At 31.3% G+C, this 24,969-nt stretch overlaps 2 protein-coding genes, 2 long non-coding RNA genes and 1 pseudogene across 7 annotated transcripts; 3 read left to right on the top strand and 2 right to left on the bottom strand.

The window, feature by feature from the left end:
* Positions 1-1,891: 1,891 nt before the first annotated feature.
* On the bottom strand, positions 1,892-4,864 carry LOC107415128 (uncharacterized). Of its 2 annotated transcripts, XR_007240511.2 has the most exons (4): positions 4,726-4,864; positions 3,858-4,177; positions 2,990-3,047; positions 1,892-2,879 (listed from the first exon to the last, which is right to left on the bottom strand). It is a non-coding gene; the product is annotated as an uncharacterized LOC107415128 (long non-coding RNA). The 2 variants fall into 2 exon arrangements; XR_009638737.1 differs by having other exon boundaries at positions 2,990-4,177.
* Positions 4,865-5,201: 337 nt separating this feature from the next.
* LOC107415127 (inositol transporter 1) lies at positions 5,202-11,217 on the top strand. Of its 3 annotated transcripts, XM_048472684.2 has the most exons (7): positions 5,202-5,341; positions 6,602-6,675; positions 8,043-8,140; positions 8,252-8,434; positions 8,716-8,804; positions 10,563-10,820; positions 10,904-11,217. In XM_048472684.2, exons 1-5 carry the CDS (start codon positions 5,280-5,282, stop codon positions 8,734-8,736), a joined length of 438 nt encoding a protein of 145 aa, XP_048328641.1. In that variant the 5' UTR covers positions 5,202-5,279; the 3' UTR covers positions 8,737-8,804; positions 10,563-10,820; positions 10,904-11,217. The 3 variants fall into 3 exon arrangements, with proteins under 3 accessions (XP_048328641.1, XP_048328638.1, XP_048328639.1); XM_048472681.2 differs by lacking the exon at positions 8,716-8,804; XM_048472682.2 differs by lacking the exon at positions 8,716-8,804 and having other exon boundaries at positions 10,901-11,217.
* A 612-nt stretch (positions 11,218-11,829) lies between these two features.
* On the bottom strand, positions 11,830-12,449 carry LOC107415116 (RING-H2 finger protein ATL14). The gene has a single exon (XM_016023400.3). The coding sequence runs from the start codon at positions 12,386-12,388 to the stop codon at positions 11,990-11,992; it is 399 nt and encodes a 132-aa protein (XP_015878886.3). The 5' UTR covers positions 12,389-12,449; the 3' UTR covers positions 11,830-11,989.
* A 1,927-nt stretch (positions 12,450-14,376) lies between these two features.
* Positions 14,377-16,171, top strand: LOC112491272 (bidirectional sugar transporter SWEET6b-like; annotated as a pseudogene).
* A 4,676-nt stretch (positions 16,172-20,847) lies between these two features.
* LOC125421822 (uncharacterized) lies at positions 20,848-21,965 on the top strand. Its single transcript, XR_007240156.2, has 3 exons — positions 20,848-20,942; positions 21,108-21,148; positions 21,714-21,965. It is a non-coding gene; the product is annotated as an uncharacterized LOC125421822 (long non-coding RNA).
* The last annotated feature ends 3,004 nt before the right edge of the window (positions 21,966-24,969 follow it).

The following is a 24,969-nucleotide window of genomic DNA, read 5'->3' as shown; positions in this document are numbered from 1 at the left end:
TCTTTAATAAAGGGGTGTAAGCACTTTACTCGCTTGGGGATGGGATTCATTCACTTGCATTTCTGCTAGCACTACAAAAAGCTCCGGTCTTAACGCCCCTAAAACTACTGTGTCACGCCCATTGTATCCCATATCACATTCCGTGAATCGAAACAGGAAGCCTACTTATCCATCAACTTCTCTCATAGATTGGTACGGTTTTACGAAGCATCTAAGTACAATTCATTCGTGTTGATCAATTAAGAGCTTTGTAGCAACTTTTTATAAGGTTACCTGTTGTATCATACTGCATCAACATGTCTCTTTCTCGCAATTACTCTCATTTTCTTTTTTCTTTTTTTCCTAGGTTAATTACACTTCAATCTCTTTTAATTTGGATAAGTCATATTTTCAGGCCTCAAAATTTAAAATGTTCCAATTTAAGTCTTCAAATTTTAATTTGTTGTATTTTAGTCCAATTATATTTTTGGTAAATGAGTTAATAATTTGTGAATATCAATAACACCTATTCTACCAATATATTTATCAACTGTACATATGTCATTATTTGGTTGGTTAACATATTAATATAATTTAAAAATATATAAGTAAACATTTGAAGAGATAAATATTATCAGATATAAAAAAATCAAATAATAACATATATATTCTTACTAGATATGTTGGTAGACTTAGTGCATACTTCTAGTATTATTCGTATTAAAATGCATTTTTTTTAAATAGATGGCCTAAAATTGTAAAAAATTAAAAGTAGAGGGTCCAAGTTACAACAAATTACATTTTAATATTTGTTAAATATGATAGGCAAAAAATACAATTTAACTAAAATGCAACAAATTTAAACCCGATAGCCAATTAAATGTTTTAAATTTGAAAATTAAAAATTACATTTTAGTCCTAATATTAGGACAATAAGCAAATTTACAAAAAAGAAAAAGTGAGGGATCAGTAATCCAATTTGATGAAACGTTGGATGTAGAATTTATGCATATGTATAGAGGAATAAAAGAAGAAAAAAAATTAAGGAGGTAACATATAAATTTATAATAGGGTTTTCTCTGTTCCGGAACAAGGTTTATACTTCTCTTTATATGAGGTGAAAAAATAATATGGTTTTCTCTTTTATATAAATTTTTTTTTTTGTTTTGACAGTCAAAGGATAAAAAATAAAATAAAAAAGTAGCCAATTAACAAAAAATTAACGGCACAAATGTCTTAATTGTACTTCAAAAAATTTGAGAAATAGTATTGGCAAAACGGTTCAAAATTTCCAAAAAATTTTACAATTTCCTTAACTCGCTTTGAAATTTGTAAAGTTCAATATAGAATATTTCTAAAAGAATTCTTGAACAAGTAAATGTATCAGACTCATTTTTTTTTGGGTTCAAAAGAAAGCACTTTATTCCAGGAAACAATCAGAATGTAACAAAGAAATTAAATCCCGATGAGCTAAATGGTCTTCACGCATAGGCATACATTTGAGTGCCCTTTTATATGAAAGGATAATATTGTTATACTGTCTCTATCTCTTTTATGCTTTTGTGTGATATCTACTGTATGTGTATATCTGTTAGTTAGTGTGTCTTTATCTTTTCTGGTCCAGTTGCTGTACACAGTGTATATATGTATTGCTGTTCATAATAATAATATTAAGCTTTTCACTCAATTCGTGTTGCTCCCTCACATTATATATCCAGTCAGCATCTGTTACATGATCTAGGAACTAATAAGATCTTAATAATAATTCCCTAAATTTTTGTCCTCCGATCGCCGTGAAACTTATGGCTTTAAAAAGTTCAAATAAAGCTTTCTTGAACAAGTAAATGTAATCAGACTCTTGAAATTAATACTACAAGTTCTTGAAAGAAAATGAAAAAAGCAACACAGAAAATGAAGAAAAGCAAAACCAAAGTTGCTTTTAATCAAGGGAGCCGACTCCTTTGGTACTATTAGTACGTGTAAGTAAGTGTATTGGGGTTGCACATTCAAAGTTGCTTTTTTACCAACACAGAAAATGAAAAAGCAAAACCAACCCAACCTTAATTGTTTTCTGACAATTTCAGGAATCAGGAGCCAGAGTAGAGGGCCCCCAACAAATCCATTCACTATTTTAACCCTTTACATAATTCCATCAAAGACCTTTGAATGCGCGACAAAACGAAGTCACAATTTCCAGTACTGTTCACTAGGAGACTTGTGTTCGATCTTGCAAAAGAGGCATATAGAAACTGGTACGTTTTGAACTCAACAATCATTATATATCATACACCAGATTGATCTACAAGACTATATAAAACCATCTTTCTTCAACTGTGTCTCAATATCTTCAATGGGTAGCGTTGAAGAAAAGCATGTGTGTGCAATGAGTGCTCCATCCAGAAAAACAAAAACATAAAAAAATAAAAAACACAAAAATAAATTTTACGATGGCTTCTTGACATGAATTTGACAAGAAATAGCTGAAGCCGGGATCCACAATACACCATGCAGTTGCTTTTCTCCAGTGCCATACAAATACCAAATGAACCTCCAAGTTACCTTCCCTGGAGTAATCAGATGAAGTATATAGTAGCTTTGGCCAACTTTCCCCTGAAACTTAAGCAGCCGAATATATCTCTCACCTCCATATCCTTCTTTTTCTACAGCTTTCACAAGCTGTCACACTAATTCTAATAGGGGAAATTGGAAAAATTACTAGTTGGATCAAAGACCCAGTCAGCATCAGCTCATAGCTAATTAACTAATAAAATTTAACTATTCATCTCAATATTATGGTCCATGTCCTCTTCCAGCAACCGACAATCTAATAAGCCAATGCACTTGCTATAAATTTTATAGGACAAAGTATCCTGTGATCATCATATTGACTCTGGAAATCCCTGCATAGTAGGCCAAAAGATTTGCAACGACAAGATATGGTTAGAACCATGATGTTTTACACCCTAATCTTCAGTTCTTCATAATAAACAAAACAATAACTAGCATATACCTTTTGAACTCTATTACCGTATCTGGATCCTGGAAAGGAAAACCTCATTCACTTGCAGCTACATAAAACAACATGTGCTTGATTATCTTTGCCTTATACCAATCAATCAAGACCCTTAGCACAAGGGAAAACCAACAGAGAATAAGAATAACAGTAAACAATGAGGGTGGTTTTGGACTTAATTAGGTTAAGTTTCAATGAGGGTGGTTTTAGAACTACAAACTGATTCTTCTACCAAACCTTTTCGTTCTCAGTCCAAAATAATGTTTCAAGGTATACTAAAGTGGCACTATAAAACTCAACTATATTTATCACAATTCACTAGCACAAGGAAGACAATCCACAGCAGGAATCAAAATTCCTCCATGCCAACCTAGCTAATAAGTTGAGAGCAGTATTAAGATTGGCCGCTAAAATTGATCAGTAAACCATTAACAAAACGAGCCTTCGGAACAAGATCCTGAAACCCTTATAGGCAAAATACATAAGGTTGCAAAATCCGATGGCCAATGTGCAAGAGGAAAAGACTACCTCTGCATTGACAACGAGCCCTAAAAAAGTCCTAAGCGAGTCTACAGAACAGAAGTACCCAATAAATAGTTTTTGATTTCTTGTCAGCCACACGGACGGTGTAACCATCATTTAGCACCAAAAATAATCAGCTGCAAGAGCAAAAATCTGATTGTTTCTCGTTTTGATAAATGATGTCACTATATTACATTGCTTTCTCAACTCTAATAAGCAAAGTCGTAATTCCAAATACTTAGTAGCAGAAGCAACAAAAATATATTTAAACTAGCTTATTTGTAAAATTCATGTGAATCAGAATGATTCAAGAAACACACCGCATAACAAAAACATAACAAACCTTTAATTCCAAAAGTGAGTACAGAATTGAAGATGAATAATACGATCAACCAGCTGTGATCATTTGCCCAAAACTTGTTCCAGTCAAAGAAATTACCATAATTCATCTGAATTAATTCCCCATCCTTCCAAGAACTCTGAGTGTTTAGTAGATTGCATAATCTTCCCATACCGATCCACAAATTACAGAACAACCAAGGGACCTCTTGAGAGTCGCTAACTATTGCCAAATTTTCGTTCAAATTCACCTCATAGTTCTTTTGGAGGTGATTTTTGAATCGAAAATTCGACGACTTCTGTGCGGCTATCACACCAAAATTCCTAATAAAAACAACATCTTTCTGTTAAGAATAAAGAAGCACCTCAAAACTAAATGACCTTCTAACAATTCCACACACCCATTCTGGGTACACTCTGTAACATTGTTGAGAGATTGTAGCCTAATAGTGAAAGCAAGATCAAACTTTCAACTTTTTGTTATTGGACATTTAAAAAAAAAAAAAAAAAAAAAAAAAAAAGAAGCCCAATCCTGGAACCTAATTGACCGATCTGATAACCCACAATCTTGAGGGGAAGTGATGAAAACAAACAATGCAATATTTTACTTTCTTCTCTCCACCCTCCTTTCCATCATATTCTAGGCAAACCGTGAAATAATCATATATATGAACATTTATTAGAACCAGTAATTTTCCATCAAAAGAGACAACTTAAAAATTCTCCACGAAAATGTACATACAGTGAAAATAAAATAAAATAAAACATTTCTCACGATGCCTTGCAAAAAGAACCACAGCAAATATCCATTTTAAAACAAGAAACTAGAATAAGAACAAAAACATTTAAAACAAAAATTAAAAATTTCGTACCAATTCCAAATTCTGTCAGTGAGAAATACATATTATGAGCATCAAGAAAATGGAACCTCGAAGGAATTTGCATTTCAAAGCGCCCTTTTTGAAGAACAGAGCTTTTCTCTCTCTTCTTCTGTGTTTCTTCTTCTATATCATATATAGAGTATATATACAACATACATATATATATCTATACACACACACACATGCGTATAATCCAAAATTTAATTCCCATGTGAGTTTTCGATGTTACCAAAGTTGCTGACTGGACAATGCCAACTTGTCTTTCTCCGGTACTTGCGCGGGTGGAAAATTGTTAATACACACGAAGGTCCATTTGGAATCATCATGCACCACCAATAAAATCAAATCGCTCTTCCTTATGAATGATTAAAGACTCACTCTCCCTTCCTCTCTCACCCTTCCATAGGTTCCAAGCTCATTTACTCAATGTCTTCTTCTGACTGAGCATGAGCAGGTTCTATGTATAAGTTTGGGAATAATGTCGAAATTAAAATTAAGAGTTTAATCAGGGAGTGATTGTTTGGATTGTATTTTAAGAACTCTTTATGTTCAGGGTCTTACTGTCGTCGCGGGAATTTTGGTGGTTTGCTCTCCGGATACGATACCGGTAACATTGGAATCAGTTTCTTTTTTATTTGATTTGATTGGAGTCCCGCAATTAGTGTCTTTGAGCTTGTTTATAATCTATACTGAATTTCAAGGATTTTTTTTTTTTCTTAAAGAAAAAATGACAGCCATTGTTTTAATTGATTGATATATAATTTTCTTCTCTCAGCTATAAGGGTGAAAATATAAAATATAATATAATAGTTTGATTGATTCTTCTCTAATATGCTCCAGTTTTAAACTTGAAATTATACCATTAAGCATTTGCAATGAGAAAATGATATTGTGAGTAAGAATCTATGATGCGGATCATGATAACTGGTGGACAATTCTTTCCTATCTTGTAAATCTTGCTTTTACGGAGATTAGACTTATCTAGCTTATACCATTTAGTTTTATTTTGATATTTTGAAGTACTTAATGAGACACCTATTAGCATTTTACTTGAAGAAAATATGTGCCTAGTTGCTTTTTGCCTAACATGACATTACTTTCACTTATTTTCACTATTGATTTTGAAGGGGTACTTTTTATTTTTATTTTTCTACTTTTTATATGATGTTTTTGTACTTTAAGGTGCTAGCTGTTTTCCTTTACCTAATTGATTTTAAGTTTTTAACTGATCCTGAAAGAGATTTTGTTTTACCTAATATAATACTGACTCATTGGAGACATTTTTACCGTTCCTTTTCTTCACTGGAATATTTAAGATAATAAAGTTGTTAATATTACTAACTAGGAACTGTATATTTATCCATGCTAATCAATGGACCAAATTGAGTAACATGAGGACTTCCTAACCTAACTTATATATTTATATATATTTTGCCTAAAATCAAGTCTTGAATTTCCCTTGAGGATGGTTATGGATTTATAATATGAATTTGATGTAGGACTAAAACAAGAATGAAAGTTTAAGATAAATTATTAGCATCACACCTAGTAGATTTCTAGAAATCACTTCCATGAACAATAGGCATCACACCTAGGTTTGGTTTGCATCTCACAAAGCCAAAGAATAATTAGTATTCGTTGCTATCCTTGATATTCTCTTCATATAGAGATCTATTTATATGAACTTGAAAACACATAATAAATATGGTATATTTCTCTAGAGATATTAATGAACTAGTTATTACAAACTAATTAAGTATGGTTCATGTACATGATTTCATGAACATTTGTTAATACCGTGGATAATCTTAAGGCTTTTGTGAACAAATTATTGGCTGCTGCTTATTGCATTCCTCTTCTCCATCAGAATTTTTTCAGCTTGTGCTGTACAGTTAGATGATGGATTCTTCTACATAACCATAGCCAATGAGCTCTGTCAATGTAAGTAACTTTGTTTATTTATTTCTCCTTTTGCGGCTGTATAAGACTTAATTAGGGGTTTAGGGATTTTCATGAACATAGGTCCTGATCGATATAGGACTTGAACTAAACACGGATTATCATTGTCATCTAGGCTTAGGGATATAGGACTTGAGCTAAACACGGATTACCATTGTCATCTAGGCTTAGGGACAAGTAACTATGTTTATTGGTAGTGTAATTCTTTTGAGATGTGCAATGTGGAAATGCAAAGTCTCAACATTTGTTGGCTTTTGTTTCAATGATCAAAGTTAGGTAAAGTTGTTGTAGAATTTGAACTGAGTAATATGTAGTGTCTATTTATAGATAATAATGACCCATTCTGGACAACAGACATGAAAGTTAGAAGTTATATCCCATTATAGAGAATGATTCTGCCTTTTTATTTTATTTTGTTTATTTTTTCTCCTTATCCCTTATTCTGTATTTTGACCCCGTATCCCATAAAATTTTAAAATGGCTTTTTAAGTAGGTGAATTTACTTCCTTTATGCATAATCTATTGCTGCCCAAATTGTCTTATTTGATCATTATTTTTCTGTTAGCATGAAAGGTTTTTGATTTTGCATTTTTGAAGGGCAGCGTCAAAGATAGAATATGGGCCTTGCTATTATATGATTTCACAGAGAGAAAAGGACTCTCTTCTGATCTTTCCTGCCTGGGATAGATTATGCATGGTCCTTTAGAGTTGATAGCATGCTATTAATTTATGCCCTGTATATTATACGAACAGTATTTCTCTATCATAGCTTGACAGTTTTTCTGTCCAACATGTTTAGCTCCAGTGTTTTCTACATTTGAAAGGAATAACCAAGAAGTTTTAGTTTTTGAACAAAACAACAGAAACTGTCATTAAGTAGAAAATATAAATAGATTCTGTTTGCTCATATTTGAAGTTTGTGATGGCACATAAAACTTTTATCAAGGTACAAATTGGATGATAGAAAGTGAGTCAAGACAAAAAGAAGTCTGTTGAGTGTATTTCTTTACGGTTTCTTTGCTCTGATGTTAAAATATTAAGGTCTTAACTTGTTATTATCAATATGTAGATGATTTTGAAAATATTTCTTATGTCGAATTTTGTGAATACTCTGAATATTGTTTGTCTGGTTAGCATCTGGTTTGGGCCAAACTTTTGCCACTGAATTTTAACACATGAATATCCTAATTCATTCGTTGGTGTTTTTTATTTGGCGTTAAGTGTTTGAGTTTGGGTTGTCTTTTATTTCATGAAATTTTTAAGTGTGATGAATTTCTTATGCCATGTTAAAATTTTGAATTGATTTTTCCATTCTTTGATATCAATTTAACATCTTAATGCATGTGCAGGTCCCTGGGACGTGGAGATGGATGATTTGCAAGCAAATCAGCTCAATTCTGTCTCATGCTCTTTCTGCCAGAATCTCCCCCGTTGGCTTTTTATAAAGGTATATAATACTTTTTTTTTTTTTTTAAACGGCAAATTTGTTTCCCAATATTTTGCTCTTCCTTTCTTTCGTCGTTTATAATTATGCTAATAGTTCCGTGTTAATCTGCAGAGTGATAAAGCTAAAGCAATTTCTGTGCTTTGCAAAATTTATGAATTCCCTCGCTTAGAGGATGAGATTGCCTACCTTTCTTCTCAATTGGAGGACTTACAGCAAAAGGAGGAGGTCAGTTATTGGGATGTTTTCAGAAGAACAGATATCAGACTTGCATTTCTGGCCAATGTCAGACTTCAGGTAACAAGAGTTTTCTTGTGTTGCCAGAAATAGAATAATGACATTGTTAGTCAGAATGTAATACTAATTACCAATACCTGCTCTTGGGATGTTTTCATCATCATTCACCGTGCTTGCTAGAAATGTAAGCTCTTATTTATTTTATTTTATTTTAAGTTTTTCTACTTCTTGTCTATTGCAAATCATGTAATATTTTTTCTACTTCTTGTCTATTGCAAATCATATTTCTTACTACTTCAATGAATGTGTAGCTAATATGACCTCCTGTAATTTATAAGCAGAAGGTTATCCTTGAAAATTGAAGAGCATTATCAATAGTGTTTGGAAAAGGATGAGAACGTTTTTAGTATTTCCCTCTTTGCTTAGTTTGGTAAGTTTTGCTGTTGAAAATATCCAATCAACTTGTTAAGTGTACTGGATTTGTGTGTGTTTCTTGGTTATAGTTGGCTATATTCACTTATTGGGTGGAGTTTCAGATTCTATTCATGTTCATGTTACTTGACCTTTCTAGGTTGATTTATATAGGTTGATTTATATAGGTTTCATATTGATATATAGGATTTGTCCTAATATGATTTTAAATTGGCTCTAAATTTTGCTATGACTTTTTGAGAGATTGACAAAATTTGTCAAATTTTTTCACATATATATATATATATATAAAGACTTTGTTGAGTTGATTTGCCCATAACAAATTTGTCCATTTGACATCTACCTTTATGAAATTTCGGGCTGTGAGTGGTTCTTGTTGAAACAAATTGATAGAAGGAACTTCTTGTGAAAGAAAACAACTGATCAAAGATATGCACTTTTGGCAGTTTTGTTGAACGTATGTCAAGGTTTGTTCTTAGCTTAGGGTGTTGGGATGCTTAGTTAGGTTCCTTGCTTTAGTTATAACGGTGTCCTCTCTAACAAATTGGGGTTGAATAAAGATATGAAAGGAAATGCAAGAGCTATTTGTTGTTGGAAATAATTTTCTTCAGAATCTGTTTCTTAATTTTCTGTTCTTTTGTGAAGTAAATATACCATAAAAATTGGTTTTCTTAATAACCTGGATGGATCATTGCTTCAAAGTTGTCCCTGGAGAGTGGCTTTCCCAACTTGCATGAAATTACTTCAAGGGAACAAACTTTGGTTAGAAACTTTTAGTGTGGTGACTGGGGTTTGTCAATGAGACGTACAGTTCATCAAAGCTCTTCCAGGATTGAAATTTAGCTGTGTGCTTCCATCAGTTGGTGGAGTCTAAGAGATGCAGCAAAACTTATATTACTTTTTAAAATAAGCACAGAGGTAGAAATGTGGTCTTATAAGATTAAACTTTGTTTTGCCCTATGTGAGGCTCGTGGAGGTTAAAAAATACTTGAAAATTTGAGGGTGCTGAATGGCCATTTGAAGGAGGGATGAAAATGGGTATCAACAAAAGTATTGCTGATTCAAGAATGCTAAATAAACTTGGCATGCTGAATAGATAAGCATTAACATTTTAAAGTTTCAATAGGACGGCAGGCATTGATTATGAACATTACCTTTGATTTTAGCGTGAACTTCCAGCCTGGACATTTTTACAAAGATCTGAACCTGAAATGGCATAAAACAATTATGCTGTAATTCAAGGATTTCCATTGATGAAGAAGCACTACTTTAGTGTAATCATTGCATGACAGATACTCATCTTGATAATTATGATAAAAATTTTTAATGCGGTTCTTTGACTTCTCAGCTTGTATTCTTCAGGCTATACTTTTTGGCATCTCTAAAGTAAATTTTATTTAGCCTTTCAATCCATGTTATGACAGTGAACCATGGTTGCTGATGAACCTATCAAATAGAGAAACACTGGTTTTCCTGGTAGTTTAATTTGGTACAAGGAGTTCAGAGTTTATGTCTTCTATGAAGATAATTGATCAGTCCCAAAAATTCAATTATTGACTTTTTGCTATCGCCTTCTGTATCATCTGCTGATGACTATTAGTATGGATTTTGATCAGTTTTAAAAGTAGTAGTTTGTACATTTAATGTATAGTATTTGAGTAGAGTATGCTTTAGAAAATGTTTCTTATAATTTGTTAACTCCGAAACTGGTCATGAATTGAGAATATATGGTGATAGAAATTTGTGATGTTTTCAGGTGTTTCGGCAATTCATCGGTATCAATGCAGTTAGTGCCACAGCTCAAAATTGTCCACATGGCTGGCTTCCTTCCCTACTGGTTGGCACTTCTACGTTCCCTCATATTAGCTGCCAGCCTGCCACAAATGCCACAGGAAGAGCCTTGGCATTTACCTGATCGACCATGTAGGACAAAGGAAGTTAGCACTCACAATTTTATTCGGTGTAGTCATATCTCTTCTCATCCTCTCTTTGGCATTCTTTGTTGAATCATCAGGTTAGAAAAGTGGACTCTATGGTTGGATGGTTGGATTTCAAACTTAATTGTTGCCCTGACATTTCTTTCGATTGCTGAAGCAGGAGGGACTGGTACAGCATTCTTAGTTCTTACCAGTGTGGCTGCGATTGCATTTTTTTTCTATTTGTGATTGCCTTTTTGCCTGAGACCAGGGGCTTGACATTTGAGGAAGTGGAGGCTATTTGGTAAGAGAAAGCTTGGGGCAATGGTTCCAACGCTCGAAAACCTGCTTGAGTAGGAAACGAGTCTCAGGGAGTGTGGTAATTCTTGCTAGTTTGAAAATTTCTAGCAGTTACAACTTGTACGATATCTATCTGCATGTTCTATTAAGAATTCAATATATTAAAACTATTAAAGGCTCAAATGTTGCTTTTAAGATTTCTGTGATTGTTTTTACATTTTAATGTTTGAGAATTCAGCACGGAATTTTGAGGAAAACCATAGATTAGTATAATAAGTAATTCAGCTCATGCAGGTAGGGGAAATATTTTATCATAGAGATTGATCGTAATTAACAGAAAGGTAGATAGGGAATAAAAGGTGTCTGGTTAATTGACCCTTTATTTTACTAAAGCTAGAATGGTTCAAGTCTTGGGAAATGCAAAGCTTACAAATAATAAAATAGTTTAAAAATAATAATAAAAAAAGAAAAAGAAAGAAAAAGGTTGGGCCTATAACCATGTTCGTGGAGGTTTTTCTTTCCTAATTTTTTATTTATTTATAATTTTCCACGGCTTGACAGAGATATTGAAGGTTTATTTATTTTTTTCAAATTTTATTATTATTATTATTATTTTTAATCTTTTTTCTAATGCCACAACCAAATATAGCAATCCACATAACCAATTAAAAATGTTTTTAGAAACTTTATCTAAACGACATATCACTTATATCCACTCAACCAAGTTAAATATATCAATATATATATCATTTATATCCACCAAGCTAAGTTTTTTCTTTAAAAAAAAAAAAAAAAAAATCTGCCTATACTTATTTGTATTCCATTTCATTCAACTATAATACTAAGCTCTATACTTTCCTGTGTTTGAATATCTCTCAATTCGGTGGATTGGTTACCTTGTACTACTATCTGTCTCTCCCCAGATTTCTGCTTCGTGATCTACGGCTTCTATTTTCATCTCCTCTCCTCACTGAGAATCTACAGAGGTTCGACAGATTGGATAAATGGGTGTTTGCAGGAGCCATTCATCCACACAATGAGCATGAAAACTGGGATTACAAGAGGGCAATAATCTACACTTTTCACCCATCTTAAAGGTCTCTAGGCAAATTGCACACTGATCAGCTACTAAGTCACTAGTACTAGTACTTGTTGTTGTTGCTTTGGCTACATAGTCATACTGGGGAAGCTTCTCTATCTCATCTTTAGACATGCTTTTGTTTTCACGGCTAGGCCTTTCCACCGCTAGTGCATCAACCAATGCTTCGGCTATACAAGCATAGAGAGTGAACAAAAACCCAAATCCCATAAGCAAGACTATAACCGCTAGGAAAACTAATAGAATAGCTAATAGGATAGTCGCCATGGTGGTCGAATAGCCGGAGTACAGTGAGCATTATAAGAATCTGACGTGGTCGGTGCGCACGTCTCACTGCAGTGGCACTAGAGAGGTGAGGTATAAAAAAATAAAAATGAAAAAGAAGAAAGAACGAAAAAGAATAAAAGGAAAATTTTGGACCACCGTTAGAAGAAAGTTAGTTAGTTTTTTTTTTTTTTTTTTTTTTATTTTTATTTTTTTTTTTATTTTAATAATTTGCCTTGCTTATCCTACTGGAAAATAATAGATTAGATAGAGTCCAACACGACAATGATTAGCATTCAAAGCCATTTTGATCATGGCATTTAACCTGTGAGCCTCTAAAGCTGTAAGATTAAACCAAGGCAGAGTTCTAAATAAAATCCACTTCTTCTAATTCACGAAGTAAGCCACCGGATCAACAAAACCATTCCAAATTCACATCTACCACAAAATTAGGCGAAAAAAGCAACGCATTAAATGCGTGCACGGGATTACTTTCAAACTCTTATTTTTTGGATCGTGGAAGAATTTTTAATTAAACGTAATGTTTAGTAAACCTATAAATTTTAAATTTTTTTAATAGTATATTATTACCAAAAACAACGTAAGTCTCTTTCCTTTGTTCAACTAATTGTTTCTTTTTTCTCTTCATTTTCTATTGATTTCTTCCCTTTTTTTTTGTTTTTAATTGAGATATCCATATTCTTTTTAATTCTTATTCCCTCTTTCTTCCTTCTTGTTTTTTCCCCCATCTTTTCTCTTCATTTTTTGTTGATTTTTTTTTCTCTTTTGTCCATTGAAAATGTCCATATTCTTTCTTTTTCTTACTCCATTTTTTCTTTTTGGTTAAAAACATCTTTATCATTTTCTTTTTAATTTAACGATAATATGTATTAAATTAAAATAAATAATTTTTAAATTAAAGATAATGTGTATTGAAAAGTGCAACACCAAGCATCTCTCATGAATAGAGGAAATATAAAAATTAAATATACAAAATAATACTGAAAGAAGGGTTATGAATAAGTCAACATATTAATAAATTTTCTCCATGAAAATAATGAAATAATGGTTCTAATTATTATCGATAGCTAAACAAAGTTCTTAATTGCTATATTTTAATTAGAAAGAGCAAGAAAAAAAAACTATAAAAGCTTAAGGTTTTTAATTCCATTCTTGGCATAAAACAGAAGGCAAAGCCTTACATATATATATATATATATGGAAATTCTATGGTGAGAACGGTGCGCATAAGAATCGCAGTATTAGTGACGGTTTTTCATAGTATTAACGACGGTTTCTTAGAAAGTCGTCACCAATACTATAAAAAATCGTCACCAATAATGTAGTCCGCACCACAGACGGACTGTATATATATATATATATATATATATATCTTTACACCTGGAGTCGAAATTTCCTGGAGAATAGTAGAAATGAGTTGACAAAAGATGCCAATCCTCTCTATGCTAGAGGTAGTACTCGTTACTGTTAGCAAATTTTCCCGGAGCCTAGGATTTCGGAAATCCTGCGGGAGTTGTTACTTTTTTCACTGCAACTTTTTTGTCCTCCTGTTGCTCTCTTCCTCTAAGTGTATATTTCCCAATGTTTTTTCCGTTGTTTTCCGTATCAGAATTCAGAACTTTGAAGGCTAAGTGGATGACGCATAAATTGAAACACTATAGAAGATTTGCTGAAGTAGGATTGTGACGGTTTTGAATGCTTTTTCATTTTTCTCTGTTTTCTAATTATTCAGTCAACAAAATGTGGTTTAATTTGTTTGTTCCCTAGCTTAACAATGGATGCTTACTTTCCCAATGACTCCATTTATGCTGGAAGGCACCTTGAGTGTGATGATTCAAGCCATAAAATTAATTTACTAGCTAGGCTTTTTCTCTAAGCAAAGATTATTCAGTTCATTAAAATCATATCTTGTTTCATATTTTTTGGCTAATCCATGTAGTTGTTGTGTAATGCAGTGGGCTTTCCTCATAATTTCAGAAGATTCTAGAGGTTATTATTATATTAAAGGGAGGCGGAGTACGCAGTCTTCAGTTCTACTAGAAATTTTTTCAAATTTTTTTGTTCCATCTGTTTCTCTTGAAGATGCTGAGTGTGGAGAAGGCTCAAAATATTGTAGGGATCATAGGTATGTGCCAGTTCCAAAAATTTGGTCTAAGCCAATCTCTCTCTAAGATTCTGTTCATGTTGATTTTTATTTCTATGACATTTGTTATTTACAAATATATGGCTGGATTTTCAAGGATTTAGTTAAATATTAAGGAATTTCATGAAAGATATGAATTTTGACATTCAACGTTTGTTTACTATTGTCTTGTTATATCTATGCATGCAGGGAATAATATTCCCTTCAGCCTGTATATTTCTCCAATGTAATCTCTCTTTCTCTCTTACAACACTTGCCTATAAGAACAAGCAATATTTCATCATTCTATATAAATATATATATGTGTGTGTGTGTGTGTGTATATATATCTAGCAATAGGTCAAGAAAATCTTTATAGAGAGCTCACAAAAACAAGTCTCTTAAATGACTATAACAATGTAACACATTTAACATATCACCAAGATAATCTAAATAACTTTTTCCTTTGTAACTGAATCCACCACCACTACAGCCTACAGGTACTTGAGGGTCACTTGTTTCTAAAACTTATCCTACATAAATTATAAAGCCAAAAAATTAAAAGCAAAAAACTTCATTTATCAAATGATCATATAAAATTTACATGCAACATGTAAGTACTGCATGCAATTTGAATGATTTAAAGTATTAATTAGTAGGTATATTTGGTCAATAATTAATTAACTAATGAACATCAATACTTGGGCGCAGTCCTACATTCTATAAAATCGTACGGAAGAAGGATGTAGAAGAGTTTCAACCGTATCCATATATTGTGGCAGTGCTCAACTGTCTTTTATGGATGTTCTTTGCTATGCCATTTGTTCACCCCCATAGCTTTCTTGTGCTCACTGTCAATCCTCCAGGGCTGCTTTTTGAGTTTACTTACCTATTGATTTTCTTTATCTACGACCCCAACAAAGGCCGGGTGTATAATCTCATTATATTATGACTTTTTAATTAAGATTTTTTGTATCATGGTTATAATATTTTTCAAATGAATGAATTTTCCTGATTTAATTTATCTGCAGAAGATGGTACTGCTTGGCTTGGCATTGTTTTTATTTTCTATATATGCCATTATTGTTGTAACCTTTTGAGATTACATGGTTCCAAAAAGAGGTCTCTCGTGATTGGGATTTTATGTGATATCTTCAACATCATAATGTATATATCTCCACTTAGTATCATGGTATGTAATTCTCTCATTAGTTATTTTATTATTTTAATGTTATATATTATATAATAAAGCTTCATGACAGGCAAAGGTTATCAAAACCAAGAGTGTGAAATACATGCCATTTTATCTCTCGCTGGCTAACTTCCTAAATGGTCCAATCTGGTCATCTTATGCCATTATAAAGTTTGATATCTACGTCTTGGTAGTTACTTCATACCCTTGGAGATTACATTGGTTAATTAAATTTGTGAAGTATGTTATTAATTTATTAATTAACTAGCAGATTAGCAATGGTCTAGGTGGAATATCTGGTGGAATTCAACTGGCATTGTATGTCTGGTACTACAAAACAACTCCAAAGGAGGATATAGATGGTGTTGGAACAACTTCAAAGGAGGACATAGATGGTGTTGGAACAACTTCAAAGGAGGACATAGATGATGTTGCCAAGCTTGCGGTATAACTCTTTACTGCAATCATCTAAGTCTCATTGTATAAGCTGGCTTCCAAAAAAACAAAAAAAAAAAAAAGTGTTTTTACACTTATATGGGCCAATAGCTACATTTGGGCATGAATTTTACTTGAAATTATTAATTGTTTATCAAAATTATTATTTCTGCCAATTAAAGGAAAGACTTTAGCAATATTAATTTTTATACCATCTAGATATTAACAATATTAATTTCTATATCACATAAAAAATAATCTAGATATCAACACTATTAATTTCTATATCTCATTTCCATTAGAGTAAAAAAAAACTCTCAGGCTGCCTTAATCGATCCTAGAATATTTACCCTTCCAAAAGTTGTTTTTTTTTTAATCAATTTGGAAATTGGCCATATATATTCACCAATCAACATGAATTCCTTAATTAAATATAATTAAATATAATGTTAGAGTTTGTCTGCTTTTTTCCTTAATTAGACATAAGCGCATCTTAATGAAAAGTTTGTATTCAAAATTTGGCAACTCCTGTCAAAAATAGCCCAATTAAACCAAGAAATGGTCTGACGTCCCAAAATATTTAAAGAAGTGTTAAGATAATATTACTGTAATGATATTTCCAATAGCTTATACTTTTTAATAGACATGACAAACCATCAAAGCAGGTATTATATCTATATCGTACCTGGTAATTCAACATGCATTATCAAATGAAACAGTAGTACTCCTTATAAAAAGCACGTAATATTTCCATACCTACACACAGAAGGCAAGTCTAGAGGTTCTGGAAGGCAAGGTGCCATTACAGATGTCAAAGTGTCCCTCCATGTTGATGCAGAAACTTGGTATAGATCAAACTTCGTATTATAAAGCAGTTTCTTTTTGTACTCCCTTGAAATAGATACTCCTTTTAAGCTCAGGCTCTTGTTCATGAAATGCTGGATCATCCAGTATATTGACAGAAATTCCATGACTAACCACTTGAAAGAACCACCATTTCCGACAAGCAAATTTAACGTCATCGATTACTCGATGAAGAATGTTTTGCATCTACATCAATACCTTGTAAATCGATGACAGGTATGTTGAACTTGGATTAGTCATCGCTGCAATAATTGTGTTTGTAGATCCTCGATTATTCGGGCACGAAGATTCTTGGAATCTTTGTAAGACCAGCGTCTACTAGTCCTTTGACATCGTCTTTGAACTTTCACTCTCTCTGCAACTAGAGTATTATTCTCAAAAGTTATTTTCTGTAGTAGATGATGGATTGCAACGAAGGTTTAAATAGAGGAGAAACAATACAAGAGTAACCAGCAAGGTCCTCTTAAAGATTGTCGAAGCAAATCAGGTTTAGGCAAATTTTACTCTTTAAACAGTATACTTCTATACTCTGTCTCTGACAGAATCTCTCTCGTTAGTTTTTACTTTTTATCTTCTTTCAAATGCTAGAAAACAAGCCAGTAGTGCAACTAGCCTAAACATCTAATACCTAAGATAAAGTGAACTTACGTGGCCCATTTTAATAATTGTCAAATTTTTTTTTCTCTCCCTTCTCTTGTTCCTGTTCTTTCTTTCTTTTTCCTCCTCTTTTCTCCACTTTCTTTTTTCCTTCCTCTGCAAACCAAGCCAACATCCTAAAACTGATGAACCCCTTAGTAAATATAGACATGGTTCTAATTTTAAAATTGTTTAATATATGTATATATATATATATATATATATATATTAGTCTCATATTAGGAAGACTTGATTTTTCACTTAATCTCATGTTAAGAAGACTTGAGTTTTTTTTTTTTTTTTTTTTAAATCATGTTTTAATTGTGACATTTGATTCCATTACTTAGGCTGAAAAAAAGGGTAAAATCCACTCCAATTATTTAAGAAATAAAAAAGTTAGGATTTAAGATCTCACTGGCAGATCTAGAAATTTAATTTATCGGGTGTTATTTGTATAAATAATGAATACTTTTGAAAGCAATGGTACTGTAAATTGCTATATCTTATTAATTATGTATGGAAGATTTTCATCTAAATGAATTTTGTATTTTAAATTATGATTTATTTGTTATAATTTAGAGTTAGGCTTAGTTTGGTAATACTTAGATTTTGAAAATATCAATTACAGTGGTGTTGACCAAAAATCCTTTTGTTGTGCAAAAGAAAAAAATTATTAACTAAAGTCTTTAGTAACTTATATTGACAAAATGGATAAGGTATAAAAGTAACAAATAAGTATTTTGTGACTTATTAAATTGAATTACTGTAAATTTTATAATTACTAAAATGAACATATATAAGTTATTTAAAAAACAAAATAATTTATATGTAGTTATATTGTGATATTTTTTATACTAAAATTAAATAATATACAATAAATGATCAATAATAAGTATTACATTTAAATATATGATTTTTTTTTGGGTCCAAATCTCAATTTTAAAATAAATACTTAACAGCTAAAAGATTATCTATATATATATATTGAATTTATTTAGATATTAAAGTGGTTCATTCATACTATAATTTTTATTTGATGTTTTATTTATAACAGAATTTTCTAATTTGAATATATTTATTTAATAGGATAAAAGTATCATAATTAATTAAAGGTATTATAGAAATTTAAATTTATTTATCCTAATTATAAAATAAATAAAAAATTTAAAATCACTTTGAATTTGATTTTAAAAACTTTTATATAACCGACAAACTTCTCAAATAATCATCTTTGCTATATTTTTACCAAACACTTTTATAGTAATTCTTTGATAATTGATTTTAGGCTTCTCATAATCATTACCAAACTAAGCCTTAAACTAAAATAAATTTTTTTTGCTCATATAAGAACCTTTAGCTCCTAAGAATTTTTTTTTTTAAATGAGCTAATTGATAATAAATAAAATAATGGTTTTAATCATATACACACCAATATTTACAAGAATAGATTAAAAAAAATTAGGATGAATAATAACATAAAATAATTTCAATAGTTTTCCCATAAAAAAAAAAAGCAGCTTATAAGGGGAAAACTAACAATTAAAAAAAAAAAACTTTATAAATACAAAGAGAATAATAAATATTTCAAAAAAACAAAAACAAAAAGGGCACTATATAATTTTTTGAGAGAGGGCACTACCTATTATCTTTATAAAATTATTATTTTTAATATATATATATATATATATATTTATAAAAGAAAAAAATGAGGGAGGCATCAATATTAAATCCCCTAAATAAAAAAAAGAAGAAGCCAAGTTGTCGTTTTGTAAGCCTCATTATATATACATATATAGTGGAGTCATTTTTCATGCACCCATTCATATTAATGCTCTTTTCTTCAAATATATTTTTGCGTTCTCTTTGCAAATCCATCAAGGTCTACAAATAAGTGCCAAGGAATTAATTAAAAAATAGATAAAAAAAAAAAAGAACTTATCTCCAATTAATGAAAAAAATAAATTAAATGAATAAAATGTTTGCTTATTTTTTGGCCAATAAAACATTATTGCTGGTTTTTTTTTTTTTTTTTTGGCTAAATTGTTGGTTTAATTTATTCTTATACATTTTTCTCTCTAGCCCTATACAAATTATTAAAAACTTGTATATTTGACGGAAAAATCAGAATTTGTTGGTTTGTTGGGATAACGTAAATAGAAATATATATAATCAGTAAACCTGAACAAAGTGATAAGGATGGTAAAATTCATATCATTGGATGCCATGTGAAATACTTTCCAGGTCATATAACTCACTCCCTTCTCTCATAGCCTCGTTTAAATGACTATTAAATTTGGGTTTTCTTTTATGTCGATAAAGGCAATAAAAGACCAACTTTAATAATGATGAACACATATATGCCAAAGGTTGTTGATGAGAGATTGGTCTAGATTTTGGAGCAAGCTGCCCAAGAGAAAGAATAAGAAAGAGCATTATTTTCAATTTTGTTGATAAAGTGAGTTGATACTTTCACATTTCTGGTTTTTGATTAAAGGAAATTGGTGGTGGTTTCAACTTTTGGTGATGAAGAGTTGGTGGTTTCATATTTTGGTCTGCCACAGACTAGTCTGATGCCGAAAGAGAAGAAGGGGAGGAGAAGAAAGAGGAGAGAGAAAGTGTCGGTTTTGAAAGAGAGGAGAGAGGACTGATGTGTTATATGACGCGGAAAGTTAACCACATGGCAAGAAATGATATGAAGGAGTTGTGAGTTCTATGCACTCCGGGAGTATTTCAAATCTTTCCCTGAAACAAGAAGAGACCATAATCAATGCTTAGGTTTTTTTTTCAAATGATAATCAATGCATTAAATAAGTGCTGCTTTAATGAAATGAGGACGCAAATTTTAGTTTTTTTAGGTAAGCAAGCAAATTTCATGTTTTGTTTTTTGGGTAAGTAACGCAAATTTCATGTTTTGTTCTTCTTAGGTAAGTAACGCAAATTTCATGAAATAACTTGGGGGAAAAAAATTCCTGAATGAGATAGCTTATATATTAGCTGCTAAATATAACCAAGATTTGCTCAAGCAGAACAGAAGTATATCTCGCATACATTTTGAGTTATGCCCCTTTCTATATATATATATATATATATATTATATATATATATAGAGAGAGAGAGAGAGAGAGTGCGTGTCTGTGTGTGTATATATATATATATATATATATATTTTTTTTTTTTTGTTTGCATTATTTAAGGACTTTTCTCTTTGATGTAAAAGGGAGAGAATTTGATTGGTGGGTCCTCTCTGAAAGCAGACATTATTTAGCTCATAAAAAACTTTGAAGATGGTTAGTGCAGAAAAGGTTCACAGCATGCTAGAAATCATAGATATGTACTAGCTCTATGTATATATATTTTTAAAGAATTTAGTAAAAGATTATGAAAATTTTATAAAAGAGATTGGTTTTAATTTATCCGTGCTTACCATTGTTTTGTTATTTGTGTGCATGCAGGCAGTATTATTTCCTTCTGCTTATACATTAATTTCACCAATGTAAGTCTCACTTTTTCTCTTTTAAAAATATTTGAACAAGTTATACTTTATCAGTTTATAAGCATCTAGCAATGGTCCGAGAAAACCAATATCTAACTTACTTTACATAAGGAATTTAGAAGAACCAAAGTTAAAATAGTAATTTTATTACTCTGTTGTCCCAGCCTTTTTTTAAGGTTTTTTTGGTTTTGTTCTTTTAATGAATTTTTATAAGTTATATATATATATATATATATATGTGCATCAGTGAATATGATCAGTTGAAAATATAATTATATTAAAATAAAATATGTTTGGAAATGATGAATGTGAAATTCCGAACATAAAAATTTCTATATATAAACTGTCTCAAAAAAAAAAAAACAAAAATTATATATATATACAATGAAATGATTGATTTTTTGTTGATTGTTGGCAATGAAACCAACTCTATTATTAAGAGATCATTTTTTTTTTTCTTTCCAACCTCGTAGTACTACATGCAATGTGGATGATTTAAAATATTAATTAGTATCTAAAATTGGTTATTTATTATTTATTAATGGAATTGAATATTTGGGTGCAGTCCTACATTTTATAATATCATACAGAACCAAAGCGTGGGACAACTTCATCCCTATCCGTACATTGCTACAGTGCTTAATTGTCTTCTTTGGATGCTATATGCCATGCCGTTTGTGCATTCAAATAACTTGTTGGTACTTACAGTCAATCCGTGTGGATTGCTTTTCCAATTTATCTACTTAGCCATTTTCTACGTCTACACCAACAACATAGGCGAGGTATATTTAGATCATTATAACTTTTTAATTAAGATTTTGTTAGTAAATTAAGATTTAGATCATTATATCTCAATGTATATTAAATATTACAAACAATATATAAGTAAAATTGATCTTTATATAACGATCAAGGCAAGAGTTGAATTCTCTTTCCTTAAGACAATATTCGCTCTGCTACGGTGCTCACAGTTTACAGCGATTGTCTCTTAGGATACAACAATCTCTTCTCTAAATAGTAGCAATCCAAATTCAAAGAACCACGAACCAGACAAAGTTTCAATTCTCTCTACTCACACATTATTAATTATTTTTCTAGTATGTTTAACAATAGTACGATATGGTATTTATAGATTTCAGAAGGATATCAAGAAGGGACATGATGATTCAAACAGACACATTATTTCAAGAAAAGATATATTGTTTCAAGAGAAGATACATTTATTAGGAAAAAACATAATGATTGGAATATAAACAGATACATGGAAACATTACACCTGTTAGTGATGAAACAGTATAGGTTGTAACCTTCTATCAAAAGTCATGATGTTTCATAAATAATTTTTTTATTATTATAAATATCTAACATTCCCCCACATGAATAAAAATTGACACATTTAGAGAAAATTCACTCGGAAAGAAATTGCTTTATGAAAGATAGCTTTTGGCTTTGAATCTTCCTTAGTGACAAACTATCGGATTTACAAGCTAATAAGTGAACATGATGTCTTGAACTTTTAGCCATTGTTGTAAACCAAGACAATAGAATTCACACAATCACTCTCCTAAACATTGTTGGTTCTTTTGGTTGTGTTCATTTTGGCCCTGAACATTCCTGGTTTTTCATGAGTGCTCTAGAGAACTCAAGCCTATAAAAATTCTCATAGAAGCGGCCCCTTCACACTCACATAGGTGACTTCCTATTAAAAGTTTCCTGTAAAAATCCCATTTGAATTTCCAAAGTATAGGAGTCATTAAAAGTAATGCTTATCCTAACACACATTATAGGCAACACTAATTATCATAGAAATGGGTAGAGATATATAACTCTTAGTGTTCTTGTAGAGTCAGTCGAGATTCGGTTGTCCCTTTGAACTTAGATCTTAGGATCTCTAGTCAACTAGGTAGGGTTGCCATCAAGACAACTCTAAATTAATGGCTTTAATCCCATTCCCCTCGATGAATAGTAAACTTGCTCCCTTGTTAAACCTTTAGTAAGCGGATCCGCAAGATTATCTTTAGATTTCACATAATCTATAGATATTATTCCATTTGAGAGCAATTGTTTTACAGTATTATGTCTTCGACGTATATGTCGAGATTTACCATTATAATTTTGGCTTTGTGCCCTTCCAATAGCAGATTGACTATCGCAATGTATGCAAATAGCAGGTAGAGGTTTTGACCATATTGGAATATCCTCTAAAAAATGTCGAAGCCATTCTGCTTCTTCTCCAGCTTTATCTAAAGCAATAAATTCATATTCTATTGTGGACCTTGCAATACAAGTCTGCTTGGAAGATTTCCAAGATATTGCTCCACCTCGAAGTATAAAAATATATCTACTAGTGGATCTTGAATCATTTAAGTCAGATATCCAATTAGCATCACTGTATCCCTCAAGTACAGCAGGATCTCTTGTATAATGTAATCCATAATCTATGGTATGTCTTAGATATCTAAGAACTCTAATTATTGCCGTCCAATGATCTTTAGTTGGATTACTTATGTACCTACTCAATTTGCTAACTGAGTAAGCTATATCTAGTCTTGTACAACTCATAACATACATTAGACTACCAATAATTCGAGAATATTCTAATTGTGATACATCATTCCCATGATTTTTATATAATGGGAAGTTTGAATCTATTGGTGTTTTTGAAATACGGTCACTGTCTTTGTCATATATATTAAGCAACTTTTCAATATAGTGCTTTTGAGACGGAACAAAACCATATTGTGTTCTAGAAATTTTAATTCCTAGAATGGCATCTGCGATACCCAAATTTTTCATCTCAAATTTACTAATCAAAATTTTCTTAGTAGCTTGAATTATTTCTTTAGTGCTACCAATGATGAGTATATCATCTACATAAAGACATACAATGATACAACCATATTTAGTGTCTTTCTCATAAACACACTTATCACATTCATTTATTCTAAATCTGTTTGACTTCATTATATTGTCAAACTTTTGATGCCATTGTTCTGAAGCTTATTTTAAACCATACAATGATTTTACAAGTTTACAAACGTTATTTTCATTATCAGGAGCTGCAAATCCTTCAGGTTGTTCCATGTAAATCTCCTCATCTAATTCACCATTTAAAAATGCCGTTTTTACATCCATTTGATGTATTTCTAAATTCTTTAATGCGGCAATAGCAATTAACATTCGAACAGATGTAATTCTTGTAACTGGTGAATATTTATCAAAATAATCTACACTTTCTCTTTGTTTGTAGCCCTTTGCCATTAATCTGGCCTTATATTTATTAATTGATCCATCAGCTTTCATCTTTTTATTAAAAATCCACTTGCAACCTAAAGGTTTGACTTCCAGGTAGAAGATCTACTAATTCTCATGTATGGTTTTGCATGACGGACTCAATTTCACTATTAATTTCTTCTGTCCAATAAAGAGCTTCACGTGTAGACATAGCTTCTCTACAATTCTTTGGTTCAGTTGCTAATATGTAAGTTAAAAATTCCGGACCAAAAGATTTTGATATATAAATATCTCAATGTATATTAAATATTACAAACAATATATAAATAATTATAGTGAGATAAAGAAGACGAACTCATAGGTATTGTGTTTGTATTATAATTTCAAATAAAATTGATCTTTATATAACGATCGAGGCAAGAGTTGAACTCTCTTTCCTTAAGACAATATTCGCTCTGTTATGGTGCTCACAGTTTACAGCAATTGTCTCGCAGGATACAACGACCTCTTTTCTGAATAGTAACACTCCAAATTCAAAGAACCACGAATCAGACAAAGTTTCAATTCTCTCTATTCACACGTTATTA

The sequence above is a fragment of the Ziziphus jujuba genome, chromosome 4 (assembly GCF_031755915.1).
Source record: "Ziziphus jujuba cultivar Dongzao chromosome 4, ASM3175591v1".
NCBI classification, from domain to species: Eukaryota; Viridiplantae; Streptophyta; class Magnoliopsida; order Rosales; family Rhamnaceae; genus Ziziphus; species Ziziphus jujuba.
This window is presented reverse-complemented; position numbering and strand designations above follow the sequence as displayed.

Bases quoted from the DNA above. Each gene is read 5' to 3' on its own strand.
- LOC107415116 (XM_016023400.3), bottom strand. From the start codon at position 12,388: ATGGCGACTATCCTATTAGCTATTCTATTAGTTTTCCTAGCGGTTATA.
- LOC107415127 (XM_048472681.2), top strand. From the start codon at position 5,280: ATGTTCAGGGTCTTACTGTCGTCGCGGGAATTTTGGTGGTTTGCTCTC. The intron at 6,676-8,042 runs GTAAGTAACTTT...ATGCATGTGCAG, and splicing joins AGCCAATGAGCTCTGTCAAT to GTCCCTGGGACGTGGAGATG. The intron at 8,141-8,251 runs GTATATAATACT...GTTAATCTGCAG, and splicing joins CCCGTTGGCTTTTTATAAAG to AGTGATAAAGCTAAAGCAAT.